We start from the raw sequence: 16,018 nt of genomic DNA, 5'->3' as shown, positions 1-16,018 counted from the left end.
TAACCCACGTATGACTTTTCTAGAAGTGGGGGCAGAGGCACGTGTGAGAGAGCAGGAGATGGGGGTGACGGCCCTGGCAGGGATGGTCCGGAGTAACGAGGTACCCACCCCGCCTGCAGCTGACCCGGAATGGGCTCGATAGATGCGAAAGGAGATACAGGAGATGTGGGGTGAATGGTCCAGGCTCAAGAAGACCCCTGCACCGACACCAGAGATACCCAGATCGATTGCCCCAGTTAGGGAAAGAATTGAATTCAGGCTCCGCCCTGCAGGAGAGTTCCGTAGAGAAGTGAGGCAGCCCTACACAGACAGAGACACGACCTGCTGGAAGTGTGGAGGCGCAGGACATTACGCCAGGGGCTGTGCTAGACGAGGGCGGCCCCTGTCGCGGCAGCTGTTAAACTAACGGACTCCGTGTTTGGGGGACACAGCCCGGAGCCTATGGAAGGGGAATGAAAAAGAGGAAGTCCCAAGGACCTAGTTTCCACCAGCCCGACTGTCTGGGCCGAAATGAGCGGTCGGGCTGTTCACTGCCTGATTGACACGGGATCCCAGGTGACTACGATGACAGAAGCCTACTTTCAACAGCGATTTCCAGAGATAGCGCGGCCTGAATGGGTACTAGTAATTTGACTTACGGAAGCTAATCAATTACCCATCCCGGTCGCAGGGGTGGTGTGGATGAAGATCTGAGTGTGTGGAAAAGATGTGGGAAAAAAAGGGGTCGTCTTGGTCGCAGGGGGAACCGGAAGTGGACCCCCGGTGACCCTCGGAATGAATGTGCTGAAAGAGATCGGGCAAATTCTGATTAGTGAGCCGAAGGAGATTCCTCTAGACCGGTGGGACCCACGAACCCCCCAAAGGAGGTTTTTTCAACAATTAATCCGAGCCGCCCAGGCTCAGGAGACGTCGAGTGAAGGGAAGGTCCTGGGGAAAGTAATAGTACCAGCAGCTACGGCGCTCACCTTACCGCCAAGACACACTGTACTCACGTTACCCACACGGGCCTGCACACCTCTTGAGGGGGTCGAAGTACAGATAGAACCAACATCGATGGACAAAGTACCCCCGGACTCTTGGTGGCTCGGACACTGGCCACCGTCCAGGGTGGTAATGTTATAGTGCGGTGCATTAAGCTGGGCGAAGGTGATCTCACACTTCCTCCTAGGGCGGAAATAGCCCAGATTCTGGGAAAGCCAGAGAAGTTGGTGCGACCTGATGTGGTACAGCTGTCCGCTGTATGAGGAGACCCCTTGAGTCTGGGGGTCACCGTGTCGGCGGAATCCCACCGTGCTGGTGCGAAGGGTGGACGAAGAATCCTAGAACGAATGCGGGCTGAATTTATGGGTCTTTCACCTCGACATGTGCAGCAGGTTGAGGAGGTACTGGAGCGGTACCAGGAAGTCTTTCCTCTGGATAAGGATGATTTTGGTTGCATCGTAGCCATTACCCACGAGATTCCCACGGGGAGCACTGCCCCAGTGCGGGAGAGATACCGGCAGATACCTCCCCAGATGTATAAAGAGGTTAAGGAGGTAGCCCATATGTTACAAAATGGTGTGATACGGGAGAGTCCGAGTTCGTGGGCAGCCCTGATTGTCCTGGTCCGGAAGAAAGATGGGACCCTGCGGTTCTGTGTGGACTATAGACGACTGAATGCCTGTACAGTACGAGACTCTTACCCACTACACCGAATCGAAGAGTCTCTGTCGGCCTTAGGGAAGGCAAGATACTTCTCCTCCTTGGATCTGGCCAGCGGGTACTGGCAGGTGCCCGTGGCCGAACATGACCGTGCGAAGACGGCGTTCATATTACCCATGGGACTGTTCGAGTTCAATCGGATGCCCTTCGGCCTGACTAATGCCCCGGGGACGTTCCAGCGTCTGATGGAGAGGTGCCTGGCCGATTTGAACTTCGAGGAGACACTGATTTATCTTGACGACATAATTGTCTATGCCGCCACCTTCGAGGAGCACCTCCAGCGACTGGAGCAAGTACTGAGCCGCCTATAGAGTCATGGTCTAAAGGTGAAGCCCCAGAAGTGCCACCTGTTCCGAAAACAGATCGAATATCTCGGTCATACTGTGTCTGGTGAAGGAGTCAGGCCCACCCAGGAAAAGGTGGCCGCCGTACAGGAGTGGCCTACTCCGAAGACAGTGAAGCACGTTTCGGGCCTTCCTGGGACTTGCCGGGTACTACCGAAGATTCTTGAAGAACTTTACCCGCATAGCCAACCCATTGCTGGAGCTACTTAAGGGAGTGCCGGCGGGCTCCAAGAATCGGGCGATTCGGTGGGAAAGCATTCAGGAAAAGGCCTTCCGTGCCCTAAAAATGGCCCTGACCGAGGCCCCAATACTTGCCTATGTGGATTTCTCCCAACCATTCATACTCCACACTGATGAGAGCCTACATGGTCTGGGAGCCATGTTATCCCAAGTACAGGAGGAGAAAGAGCGCGTGATTGCGTACGCCAGTCGCTCCCTTCACGACTCCAAGAGGAACCCAGATGATTATAGCTCTTTCAAATTAGAGTTGCTGGCTTTGGTTTGGGCAATGACCGAGAAGTTTGCAGAGTATTTGTCCGGGTCCGAAGTACTGGTGAGAAATTATAACAACCCGTTGACTCACCTGGAGAATGCGAAGTTGGGGGCCCTGGAGCAGTGGTGGGTGGCCCGCATGGCCAGGTACCGGTATAAAATCACCTACCGGCCTAAGGCAGGGAATACTCACGCCGAGTAACATATGAACAGCCTGATCATGACCGCGATGAAGATTTGGAGGCAGATGAGATCCCTAGCTTCCGAAGTTTCGTGGGACCGCTGTTCACGGCGCAGGGACAGATCGGAGAGACGTCGGAAGAACAAGTGCTAGGGTGGCCAAGAGATGACTGGGTCCGACTTCAACAGACTGACAGAGAAGTTGCTCAATTATGTCAATGGGTGGCTTTGAGGCAGGTTCCCAGTTGAGAGGAGAGGAGAACCCTGTCCCCGGGAGCGCTGAAAATGCTGGGACAATGGGAGAGACTGTGTTTGTGAGACGGACTGCTGTACCGATGGGTACAGCTACTGCGAGAGTTCGGGACCACCTGGCAAGTGGTGATCCCAGAGAAGTTGGTCAGAGTAGTGGCTAAGGAGGCTCATGAACGAGGGGCTCACTTCAGACCAGAGAAGACATTTCAGTGGTGCAGAGGCTGGTGTATCACCCTCGACTGCGAGCAACAATAGAAGACACTTGTCGAAGATGTCGAAGCTGTGAGCTGGCTAAGCCCCCTGAGCAGCGGGTCCTCATACAAACCATTGTGACTTCTGCCCCCTTGGAGGTGTTGATGATCAATTATTTGACTGTTGGACCAGCGCATCTCGGGTATGAACATTGCCTGGTAATGACAGACCACTTCACAAAGTTTGCGTTGGTGACCCCGACCAGAGATCAGACCGCAGAATCAGCTGCGCAGGCCATCTGCCGAGACTTCGTTCGGATGTATGGCTGCCCAAAGAGGATCCATTCCGATCAAGGCGCCTGCTTCCAGGGCCGGCTGATGGAAGAGCTGCACAGGTTGTACAGGATTGAGAAGTCACAGACTACTCCTTATCACCCTCAAGGAAATGGGGCCTGTGAACGCTTTAATCAGACACTGATCCAAATGCTCCGCACGTTGGAGGAAGATCGGAAGGTGCGATGGCCTGAGTTTGTAGCCGAGCTGGTGTGGGTCTACAACAACCGAGTGAATAGTACGACAGGGTTCACTCCTTATACCTTACTGTTCGGGTGAAAGGGGCGAGAGGTTACCGAGTTAGGGCTGGAGCCCGAGGAGGACTACCCACGGACGGGGATGTCTTCCTGAGTCCGAGAACACCGGCATCAACTGCAGACCCTCCGATGGTTGGTACAACAAAAGTTTCGGGAGCTCAAACATCATGAGACATTGCCTCTTCGAGGGACAGCTCTGAGGCCCGGGGAGTGGGTGTTGGTTCGAGACAGGCGGCCCTGGGGCAAATTGAGTAGGCGGTGGGAACGGACCCTGCACCGAGTGAAGAGCAGGTTTGGCGCTGAAGGACCTGTGTATGAAGTTCAACCCGAGGGGGCTGAAGAAGCCCCTACCAGAGTGGTTCATCGTAGTATGCTGTGGCCCTATCTGTCTAAAGATGACGAGGATGAAGAAGAATCTCCTGCTTCTAGAGAGGGTCCTGTCACAGTTGCCCCAAGCCACGATGTGGATGAAGAAGAATTGTTGATTCTACCTCCGAGCCCCAGCACTTGATTACCTGCAGTCCCCAGTGCAGGCGGCGAGGGAACACCATCAGTTGAAGCCACCGGGCAGGCGGAGATTGGGAATCCAAGTGACCCTGCACCCCCCCATTGGTCAAACTGAGTTACGCCTGTCAGAACGGACAACAGCAGGAGTGCCTCCTCACCGTTACGAACAAGATCAATTTATATGGCAACGTATCGTCCAGGAAGTCCAAGAATGTGAACGTTTGGTGAAGGAACTCTCGCCCGTGGAATGGCGAGTTAAAGGAGAGCGGAAGTGTAAAGGGGAAGACTGGGGTGTAAGTACTTTCAGAACAAGGGATCGGGAACTGCCGGGGCCATGCCTCTTGTTGCATGGGGAAGACAGACTGCGAGACAGGAGTCAGGTGACCGGGAAGCTGGGGGCGTGTCCAGAGAGAGAGCTGAGGAGTCAGGTGACTGGGGAGCTGAGCTTGTGTCTAGGAAGAGGGTGGAAAATGAGTTTTTGTGCGGGAAAAGCGGTAGTGGACAGTGGGAGTCAAGCCCGACTAGAGGGAGAAGAGACGCAGGATCCCTGGAGCCGAGCAAATGAGGTGCACTGTTATGGACTATGGGCTCAGCGGGTCAAACCAGAGACCGCCCGCTGCTGCCAGAAGACGGAGCATTGTTTAGGCGGGGAAGCCAGTAGAAAGCAACACCGGCACCAGCCGGCAACTGCCTTGTGAGGAGCAAGAGTCAGCTAAGTGAAAAAATTGCCGATTACAACTGTGTCGACTCTGCTACATCTAGCCCAACTGTGGATTGTCAGTTATAGCATATTACCTGCTACTTCCTTGTTGTCCCCATATTTCCCTGTTACTCCCTGCTACTCCCTGTTACTCCCTGCGCGGAGATTGACCCTGTTACAGTAAATCCCCCTTGTTTATTAACCCTGTACTGACTGCTCTGTGTTTCTGTGTCACTGCATCTAAAGTACCTGTGTTACATATATTCACATAGATATTTTTTCAGGAGATTTGGAGACATGTCAAAATCCTCCTCAAAAACTACTTTAAAAACCCATGGAAAACTTCCAATTCATGGCTATGTGTACAAATCGTCTTTTTCAGGAAGATTCTGTCCAGAATCCACCTGAAAAAGTGCCACAAAAAATGAACATAATGCACAACAATGTCAAAACAGCATTGCTGTGCGCATGTCCAGTATTTTGGTACTTTTGGAAGCCCTGGAGCCGTTAAAAGAAGTGGCATAGTCATTCTTAGGACAGCTTCCAAACTAAGCGCCTTATAATAAAAGCAAAACATGTGGGCAATGAAGCCGCCAGCATTTCCTTGAAGTAGCTTTGTGAAGAAATGTCCAGCCTCTTCACCGTCGGATTTAAGACGTTGCGTGCACATAGCCCATTTATATGGAAAATTCACGCTGTTCATATGAGAAGTTTTTTTGAGATTTTTTTTTCTTTTACTGAGTTTTGAAAAACTTCTGGGGTAAAAAAGAAAGTGCAAGTCAGATCCTGAAGGAAACCTCTCCAAATTAGGTACTGTCCAATCAAAAAGCTGCAAAGGACACTTTCGAAAACAAACTTTTTAAGAGTATGTGCACACAACGTCTTTGTTCTGCCAACGTACCCGACAATGTCTTCCTAGGTGAAGCTGCTGCAGGAAAAAGCTGGCAGTCCGTTTCCTGAACAAACTTTACCACCGTTTTGACATAATTTTTATGTCCATTGTCTTTTTTCTATTATTTAAACTATCACTAGAGAGCGGTTTCCTAGTGGAAGCCACCGGGGGAACGTACTTGCTGCTTCTTTAAACCACTTCAGGGTTTCCGAAGTAACAAAAGACTGAACATGTGCACAGCAATGTCATCTCTACATTGCTGTGCACCATGTTCATCTTTTGCAGTGGTTTCACGAATACGCCTGAAAAAGATGTCTTGTTCACATACCCCCAACCGCTTCAGGAAAAGAAAAAGTCCTCCAAAACCACCCAAAAAGAGGGGAGTCTTCAAGCAGCGTGGTTTTTGAACTCCTGAAATAAAGTTGGCATACACTGCAGCTATGTTGGTTTTCACCATGAATTAGCAGCTAACTGTACAGACATTTTAGCAGCTCGATATGAAGATGACTCTAGATTATGTGAATGGCAAATGTTAATTACACCCTGGCCGTCACATACCAGTTTCTAGTAGTTTTCTAGTAGTTCTCTGATGACCCTGGCGGTGCCTCTATCAGCAGAGGTTACGTGTGATTCTCATCCAACCCTCAGCCTCAATTAGTTGGAATTCTGCACTTTTCTTGGCAGACGTCCTCTGTAAACGCAAGAAGCAATTAAACAGATTTTTCTCTCCTCGTGTTGAGGCAAAGTTTAATATATATATTTTTTTGTTTCCGGATAAAGAAAAGAAATCATCTTCCAGAGATAGTTTTACACATTCAGGTAGGCTCCAGATTATCAGATCCGCCTTATTTTCCATTATTGAGTATTTAGTGTATCACACAGATACAGATGACCAAATACTGCCATGTGACTAAGGTCTTAGGATAGGTGCACACAACACCTTTTTTAGGCTGATTCTGCCTGGATCCTGCCTGAAAAAGCATCAAAAAGAGTGCCAAAAGTAATGAACAAATGCACAGCTATGTAAAAACAACTTGCTGTGCACATTTTCCATTTTTTGTAACTTTTTATAATCGCTTCCAGTTTTGAAACTCTATTGTTCTGGTGGCTTCCACTTGGAATCTGACACTGTGTCATATATGAAATAAAAAAAAGCCGTCAGCAAAGTTGCCACAAAAAAAAGAAAAATGTTTCAGGAAAACCGCCTGAAGCTTCTTCCTGTAGCAAAAACGAAGCAGATACGCCGGTGTCTACAAGACACCATGAGTACACAGCCTTAAGGTCCATTTACACTCCACAATTATCCTAGTAAAGCTCGTTGTAGCGCCGCTCTGCTCCGTGCCCGGCGTCCTCTCCCCGCTCTGCTGTCAGCGCGCGCTCCGTCCCGGCGTCCTCCTCCTGCTCTGCTGTCAGCGCGCGCTCCTTCCCGGCGTCCTCCTCCCGCTCTGCTCTCAGCGCGCGCTCCTTCCCGGCCCCTGTGCTTAGGGCGCGCGCGCGCGCGCTCCCCTCCTCTTAAAGGGACCGCGCGCGCCGTCCTAAGGAGTCCCCGGCCAATGGCCGGAGGACTTCATCATATATAAGGCACCTCCTCCAAGATGGAGGTGCCCGAGCAATGTTGTTTGCACCTGTGTCTCACCTGTGCTTCAGCCCTCAGGTCCCGTTGCCAGTTACCTGCCAGTTTCCTGCCAGTTTCCTGCCAGTTTCCTGCTAGTTACCTGCCTGATTCCTGCCTGAATTCTTGTTACCTGTCTGCCAGTCTGAGGTCCGACGGTCTGCCTTACTACTCCTGTCAGTCTGTCTAAAGGACCAGCCTGCCCGCTCACCTGGGAGCGCATATCAGCTACCTGCCTGCTTGCCTGAGGTCCGACGGTCTGCCTTACTACTCCGGTCAGTCTGTCTATGGACCAGCTTGCCCGCTCACCTGGGAGCGCTTCTCCGTTATCTGCCTGCTTGCCAGCCCGGAGGCTCCGTTGTCACGTGCTGTGACCACCAGCTATCTCAGAGACTCTTGCCCGCTCACCTGGGAGCGCATCTCCGTTACCTGCCTACTTGCCAGCCCGGAGGTCCCGTTGTCACGTGCGGTGACCACCAGCTATTCCAGAGACTCTTGCCCGCTCACCTGGGAGCGCTTCTCCGTTACCTATCTGCCTGCCAGCCCGGAGGTTCCGCCGTCACGTGCCGTGACCACCTGCTATTCCAGAGACTCTCGCTTGCTCACCTGGGAGCACACATCTACCATCTGCCTGCTAGCCTACCCGGAGGCTCTGCCATCACAGGTCGTACCTACCCCTTACCCAGAGACTGCCCTGATCACTTGCCGTAACTCCCTGTCCGTTCTCCCAGAGACTGCCACCCGCTCCCTTACAAGGGCCGCCCCCTTGTATAATAGCTCAGAGGTTCCGCCTCCCGGACCCGTTACACTCGTTCACAGTAATTTTGCAGTCTAAACAGGCTGCCGGTCACCTGACGCCTGTTTGTCGGGTGAAATGATCTTATGTGCCGCATAAAAGATCATCTATCCCGGCAGAGCATCTTGCTGTGTAAACAGGACCTGTGCTGCTGAGCATATTGGCAGCTTATGTGCACTGAACAATCTACTACAGATCATTCAGTTGTAGCTAATGTGCGGTCGGACGGGTTATTAATGTCAGATTAATATGGCATTCAGCACTCCAGAGAGGACTGTTTGATCACTGGACGTCCCTCCGATCAGGAGAACGGGATTGACGTTTTGCACATGCCTAGTGGCCCTCCATTCAAAGTCTATTGAAATAACCTAGATAGCCAAGTACAGCGCTCCGCTACATCTTCCAGTCCCATAGTAACATATAGTAACATAGTTTGTAAAGCCGAATAAAGACTTGCGTCCATCAAGTTCGACCTGTTAGTTCTGTAATTGCTAAAGTTGATCCAGAGGAGGGCAAAAACCCCAAATGATTTAGCCAATCTTCACCTGAGGAAAAATTCCCTCCCGACTCTGAAACCAGCAGTCAGAATAAATCCCTGTATCAACCTACTATTTTATTTTATTTTTAAGTATACGCTGAAATCTGCCTGGTATCTAGAAATGCATCCAGTCCCCGCTTGAACTGGTGTAGTGAATCCGACATTACCGTCTCCTCACTCAGTGAATTCCATATTCTCACTGCTCTTACCGTAAAGAACCCCTTCCTATGCTGGTGCTGAAACCTTTTCTCTTCCAGTCTTAGTGAGTGCCCTCTTGTTACCGTAATATCCCTCCTTTTGAACAAATCTCGGGCAAGATCTCTATACTGTCCCCTAACATATTTGTACACATTTATTATGTCCCCCCTCAACCTTCTCTTTTCCAAGCTGAATAGTCCTAGTTTTGCCAACCTCTCTGGGTATTGCAGTCCCTCCATTCCCTTTATTAATTTTGTTGCCCTCCTTTGTACCTTTTCAAGCTCGTTTATATCCTTCCTATATATTGGGGCCCATAACTGAGCACAGTATTCCAAGTGTGGTCTGACCAGTGCTTTGTACAGTGGAAGAACAATGTTCTCATCCTTTGCAGCTATACCTCTTCTGATACATCCCATTACCCTGTTTGCCCTTACAGCAGCGGCCTGACTTTGGGCACTCCAATTTAGTTTGCTATCAATCAAGATGCCCAAGTCCTTCTCCATCTCTGAATTCCCCAATGATTTCCCATTCAGTGAGTACTGGTGACTTCCATTTTTCCTTCCCATATGTATGACCTTACATTTCTCCTCGTTAAACCTCATTTGCCATTTAATGCTCCACCTACCCAGCTTATCCAAATCCCTCTGTAGGTCTGCACTGTCCTCTTTTGTATTAATTGTTTTACATAACTTTGTGTCATCTGCAAATATTGATATTTTACTATTTATCCCGTTGACTATGTCGTTAATAAAGATATTAAATAACATTGGGCCTAGTACAGACCCCTGTGGTACCCCACTAGTGACACTTACCCAATCTGAGTATATTCCATTTATAACCACCCTCTGCCTTCTATCCTTTAGCCAGTTAGCTACCCACTTGCAGACATTTTCCCCCAGCCCCATCATTCTCATTTTGTATACCAACCTATTATGTGGCACGCTATCGAACGCTTTTGAGAAGTCGAGATACACGACATCCACTGGTTCCCCCTGATCTACTCGAGAGCTAACCTCCTCGTAGAAGTCAATCAGGTTTGTTTGGCAGGAGCGATTCCTCATGAATCCATGTTGGTTCGGGATTAAAAGATTATTAGCATCAAGATGCTCCGTAATTGCCTCTTTAATGAAGCTTTCAAAAATTTTGCCCACAACGGACGTCAGACTCACCGGCCGATAGTTTCCGGCATCACTTTTCGCTCCCTTTTTGAATATTGGCACTACATTCGCCTGTCGCCAATCAAGTGGCACAGACCCAGTCTCAACAGAGTCCTTAAATATAAGATATAACGGTCTGTCTATCACATTACTTAGTTCCCTTAGTACCCGTGGGTGTATGCCATCAGGTCCTGGTGATTTGTTTATTTTAATGTTACTGAGGCGTTTCTGTACCCCAGCTTGGGTTAGATTAGTCATACTTAGTGGAGGATTAAGCTTGTCACTTCTCATTTCTCCTGTTAGTTCGATTTCCTTTGTGAAAGTTGTCGAAAAAAAATGATTTAATAGATTAGCTTTATCCTCATCTTTCTCTATGATTTTGCCTTCCTCACTTTTTATCGGTCCAATATTATCCGATTTAATCCTTTTACTATTTATATACGTAAAGAACAGTTTGGGATTTGATCTACTTTCCCTAGCAATACGTCTCTCTGTTTCCTCCTTCGCTATTTTTATTTGTTTTTTACAGGTTCTCGTTTTTTCCTTGTAACACATTAGTGCCTCCTTACTGTTTTCCTGTTTTAATCTCTTGAATGCCTCTTTTTTGCTATTTAACGCCCCTTTTACGTTCTTGTTCAACCATATTGGTTTCCTCTTATTTCTGGCCCTTTTATTCCCATACGGTATATATCTCTTTCACTGAGTATTCAGAATTCTTTTGAAGGTTTCCCATTTACTATTCGTATTCCTTTGATTAAGAACTTTGTCCCAGTCTATAAGTTGAAGGCTTTCTTTCAGCTGATCAAACTTCGCCCTCCTAAAGTTTAATGTTTTTGTTGTTCCCTTATTGATAACCCTACTGAAGGGCATTTTGAAGTCGATAATATTATGGTCGCTATTACCTAGGTGCCCCCCTATCTGTACCTCAGTTATTCTATCAGGCCTATTAGTCAATATTAAGTCCAACACGGCCTTCCCTCTCGTTGGTTCCTGCACTAGTTGGGAGAGATAATTATCCTTAATATTTGTCAAGAACCTTTTACCTTTCTGAGATCTACAGGTTTCTGTTTCCCAGTCAATATTCGGGTAGTTGAAATCCCCCATTACAATCACTTCATTATGTTTTGCTACTTTGTCTATTTGTCCTAATAGCAGATTCTCATTCTCCTCTGTTATATTGGGTGGCTTATAGCAGACCCCCAGTAATATTTTATTATTATTTTTAGTTCCCTCTATCTCTACCCACATGGACTCGACCCCCTCTTCTCCCTCTCCTATATCTTCCCTTAGTCTGGGTTTTAGACATGATTTTACATATAAGCAGACTCCTCCGCCTTTCCCCTGTTTCCGGTCCCTTCTAAATAAACTATAATCTAATAAATTTACCGCCCAGTCGTAGCTATCGTCTAGCCAAGTCTCTGTTATACCTACGATGTCATACCTCTCCTCCGATATAAGCGCCTGCAGCTCATCCGCCTTATTGGTCAGGCTTCTTGTGTTGGTCAGCATGCAAGATAAAACTTTGGGGTTATTTAGCATCCTATTCTTCTCTAACGATCTAACTGTACTATCCCTACCCCCCTCTCCACCCTCATTATATTCACTTCTCCCCTTCCCCCTTGCTTGCCTCACATCCCACCTATTTCCTTGGTTTCCCCCCCCCCCCGTCTCTAGTTTAAAAACTCCTCCAACCTATTAGCCATCTTCTTCCCCAGCACCGCTGCACCCTCCCCATTGAGGTGCAGCCCGTCCCTACGGTAGAGCCTGTAGCCGACCGCGAAGTCGGCCCAGTTCTCCATGAACCCAAACCCTTCTGCCTTGCACCAACTCTTTAGCCACTTATTCACCTCCCTAACTTCCCATTGGCGCTCCTGTGTGGCTCGCGGGATTGGTAGTATTTCTGAGAAAACTACCTTGGAGGTCCTTGCCCTAAGCTTCCTACCTAGGTCCCTGAAATCATTTTTAAGGACCCTCCATCTACCACTCACTTTGTCATTGGTGCCGATGTGGACCATGACCGCTGGGTCTTCGCCAGCCCCACCCAGTAACCTGTCAACCCGATCCGCGATGTGCCGGACTCGAGCGCCAGGGAGGCAGCACACCGTTCGGCGATCCCGATCTTTGTGACAGATTGCCCTGTCTGTCCCCCTAATAATAGAGTCACCCACTACCAGAACCTGTCTTGCCTGCCCTACACTTCCCCGCTCCCCCTCATTACTGGAGCATACACTCCCCCGGCGGTCAGAGGATCTGTCGTGCTCCAATAATGCCGGTTCTGAACCAGCCTTCCTATACTTCTTCCCTCTATCCCTCCTAACTGTTATCCAGCTCCCTGCCTGTTCAGCCTGCACTTCCCCTCTATGCTCCACCCCCAGTATTGACCCATTGAGTGTCTGCTCGGTGAGCAGCAAACTCCGTTCCATGTTGTCGATGCTCCTCAGTACCGCTATCTGAGCACTTAGATCCAGAATTTGGGCTTCCAAGTGCACGATATGCTCACATCTCTCGCAGCAGTATGGATCCTCGAGCGGTTGCTCACGGAATGCATACATTGCGCAAGATGTACACTGCACGGCTCCGGCCAACATGAACGTCATTCTAAATATGGGGATACAGTCAGTATATATATACAAGTACAAAACACAATTATTTATATATAGGTGTATGGACGGGGATCAATTAGGGATGTGCAAGTGTATCAATTAGATATCGGCGGGGGATCAGTTAAGTATCAAGTATGGATGGGGGAATCAGCTAAGTAGGTCAGGTGGATTAACTAAGTAAAAAGTAAAGTAAAGAAAGAATGAAATACAGTCAGCAATTCAGTCCTAAGTCCTCCCTTCCAAACTCCCTGAATCCAAAGTCACTGAAAAACAAGTCACACCCTTACTTTCGTTCGCACTTATGCTCCGGACACACGCAGCTCGTTCACACTCGCAAACTAAGAGATTTAAAGAGTTTTTTTTTTTTTTTCTTCCTTTTCCAGCAATGTACCCTTCACCTCAATGCACTTCCATAGATCTTGAAAAGAGTGGCACTGCTCATGCTTGACCATTGCTTTATTCCAAAGGGGGATATAGGTCCCTTATTTTCATTGGGGTTCAAGTGGTGGGACCCCCAGAGAATAGACACTTAGTATTGAAGCTGTATTTCTGAGAGCAACCCTTTAAAGAGAATCTGTCAGTGGGATCCACCCTCCTGAGCCATCTATAGGCATGTGGGTCATAGGAAGCTGAATAGAATGATACCTTGATATCTGCAATCCGACGTTTTATTCCAGAGAAATCCACGTTTTTCTTAATACGTAAACGAGCTGTTAAGATCTATGGGTGCAACTTAGATCTCCCTGAGAATCTGTCTCCAGAGCTTATTTTATATGAAAGGAGGTGTTACCAGTGTGAGATCAGGAAAACAGACTGTCAGTCATTACATGTCTCACATTGGTGAAGCTCTGTTTCAATTAAAATAAGCTCTGGAGACAGATTATCATGGAGATCTATGTCCGGCCCATAGATTTTAACAGCTTATTTACATAATAAGAAAAATCTGGATTTCTCTGGAATTAAACATCAGATAGCAGATATCAAGGTATCAATTTATTCAGCTTTCTATGACCCACATGCCCATATAGACGGCTTAGGCGGATTGAGATTACTGACTTATTCCCTTTAAAATAAATCTGCTTCTGGCTACTTATTGGGCGGCTTGTGAAGTACTGATCTATCTTTACCTCTTCTCCAGTAAGTGGTGAGTTCTGATGACTGGGAGTATCCACAGTACTAGAATGAGTAATGACACGGGGGGTGTACATGTACATTTTGTTCTATATTCAGCGTGTAGATTGCACATTTGTATATAGTCCCTCCGGTGTCAGTACAGAATCCAGCGCTGGGTTCAGGCCGAGGTGATAAACATTTCTTATTTCTTTCTTTAAGGCAACAGCAAAGAATCCCAACAATTTGCACCTGAACTGAATTACCCAAGGTAAGCTGAGTGCTGCAAGATATGTGGAGCTCTGCAAAGGAGATGGACTTTTCTGTGCTGATTGTGTAGTGACTGGAGTGGAGATCTTTGCATGTTCTCAGCAGAGAAGGAGCAGTCGGGTCATCTTTGTGATGGCGGTAACTTCACCGCTGACCTGAAGTCCCAATTTAGTACAAATTAATTATTGGGGTAATAGATAATTAGCTGGGGGTAAAGAAGGAGACATTCGTCTCCTATGGAAATAACGTTGATTCAACTTTTTTATGGCCACTATTTCTATCCTGTGAACCACAAAATTGTAGCATTTCTATCTGTAGCTGATTGTTCCTGCTGCAATCCTATAAGTAAAATTTAATTCAAAGTACTTATCTAGAAATCTGCGCAGGCTGTCCATCATCTAATTTTTGGCGGATTTGAGGGGTGATGTTCAGGTGACCACTGTACTGGACACAGTTCCCATTACCAATGGTTTCTGTGCCCATGTAACATGGTTAAATAATCCATTTTCTCTCCTGCTAATCAGGCTATTGGAGAAAGCCATAATATCTGAGCTATTTAAGTCTTTTCGGTTAGGCTACGTTCCCACAAGGAGCTTTTGGTGAGTTTTTGATGTTTCAGATTTTCTGCACCTATTAAGTAAAATAGGTTACTTGCATTTTTTTCTAAAATACGCAGCGTAAAAAACTCACCAAAAACTCATCGTGGGAACGTACCCTTAGTTTTGCCACATTTCGTTTTATTGCAGGAACAAAATGCCTTGTAATGATACGCCTTTTTAAAGCGGGTCAGCTCCATCACACGCCTGAAAAAGCATGCGATAAACGTTAAAATGACTCGCTGGTCATATGTTTAAAATTGTAAAGTGCTGCGGAATATGTTGGTGCTATAAAAATAAAAATTATTATTATTATATGTTCAGACTTTTAAGCTTCTTATAACAGCTTCAGCTTTGTAAAAATGCAAAGTGACTAAATGAAGTCACCAGTCAATTCTTTAGACCGATTCTGCTTGGAAGCCGCTCACTATTTTATGCATACAAGTAAAGGAGGAAAAAAGGCCAAAGCAAAAACGATCACAATGACGCAAAAAACACTGCCATTTTCCTGAAGCGTCTGCTGTTTAAATAACTCAGTGAGTGCATCGGCGTCTAAAAGATTTGGTGTGCACATACCCTTAGTCCTTGTCAGTATATAGTTCTTATGGTGCAGTCAGACTGCCGTATTACTCACGCAAGCATCACATCGCAATGCTCGGACTGGCCGGCGGCTCTCCTGATCTGAGCATCATAGCATGTATTTCTATGCAGCTGTCACGCTCAGTTAAGGAGAGCCGCCGGCCAGTCTGAGGATTGAAATGGATCCTCGCACAAGTAATACGGCAGTCTGACTGCACCCTTATACTCATGGTTGAAAGTCTGAATATCCTGATTCAGGACAGTGACCAGCACCGTCCACTCCTCGGCAAAATGTGTGTAGTTGTCTCTATGGTGAATGACCAAGAATACATTAAAGAATAACTACATTTTTTTTTTTTTTTTTTTTATAATTTTGTCCAGCAGGGAAAGTTTTGAAACTTTGCTAATTTATTAGGGTATTTATTTTCATTTCTGTAAAAAAACGCATGTAAGTGGCTTTTAAGCCCATTTTCATCCCAGTCTGTTTGCCTACCTTTAGCTCCATTGATATCAGAACGTACTCACTTGGAGTAGAGATGATGGCAGTGATGGGTCAGCACAACGCTCAGAGGTGACAAGTGCTGACCCATCACTGCCATCATCTGTACTCCAAATGAGTACTTTCTGATATAAATGGAACTAAATGCAGGCAAATAGACTGGATAAAAGCCGGGGTTTGGAAGCCACTTACATGTAATTTTTTTTTACAG

General features: G+C 47.4%; 1 protein-coding gene across 2 annotated transcripts in view; it reads left to right on the top strand.

The window, feature by feature from the left end:
- EYA2 (EYA transcriptional coactivator and phosphatase 2) overlaps positions 1-16,018 on the top strand; it is a 169,000-nt gene that overhangs the window by 85,423 nt on the left and 67,559 nt on the right. For both annotated transcript variants that reach the window (XM_073682688.1, XM_073682689.1), the window contains exon 3: positions 14,086-14,134. In XM_073682688.1, the coding sequence (XP_073538789.1) occupies positions 14,086-14,134 (49 nt within the window). The remainder of the gene's footprint in view (positions 1-14,085; positions 14,135-16,018) is intronic.

Source organism: Phyllobates terribilis, unplaced genomic scaffold (assembly GCF_046119375.1).
Source record: "Phyllobates terribilis strain yellow unplaced genomic scaffold, ASM4611937v1 Scaffold_5__5_contigs__length_657084704, whole genome shotgun sequence".
NCBI lineage: Eukaryota > Metazoa > Chordata > Amphibia > Anura > Dendrobatidae > Phyllobates > Phyllobates terribilis.
Note: the sequence above shows the minus strand (reverse complement) of the source record. Positions and strands in the feature narration are given on the sequence as shown.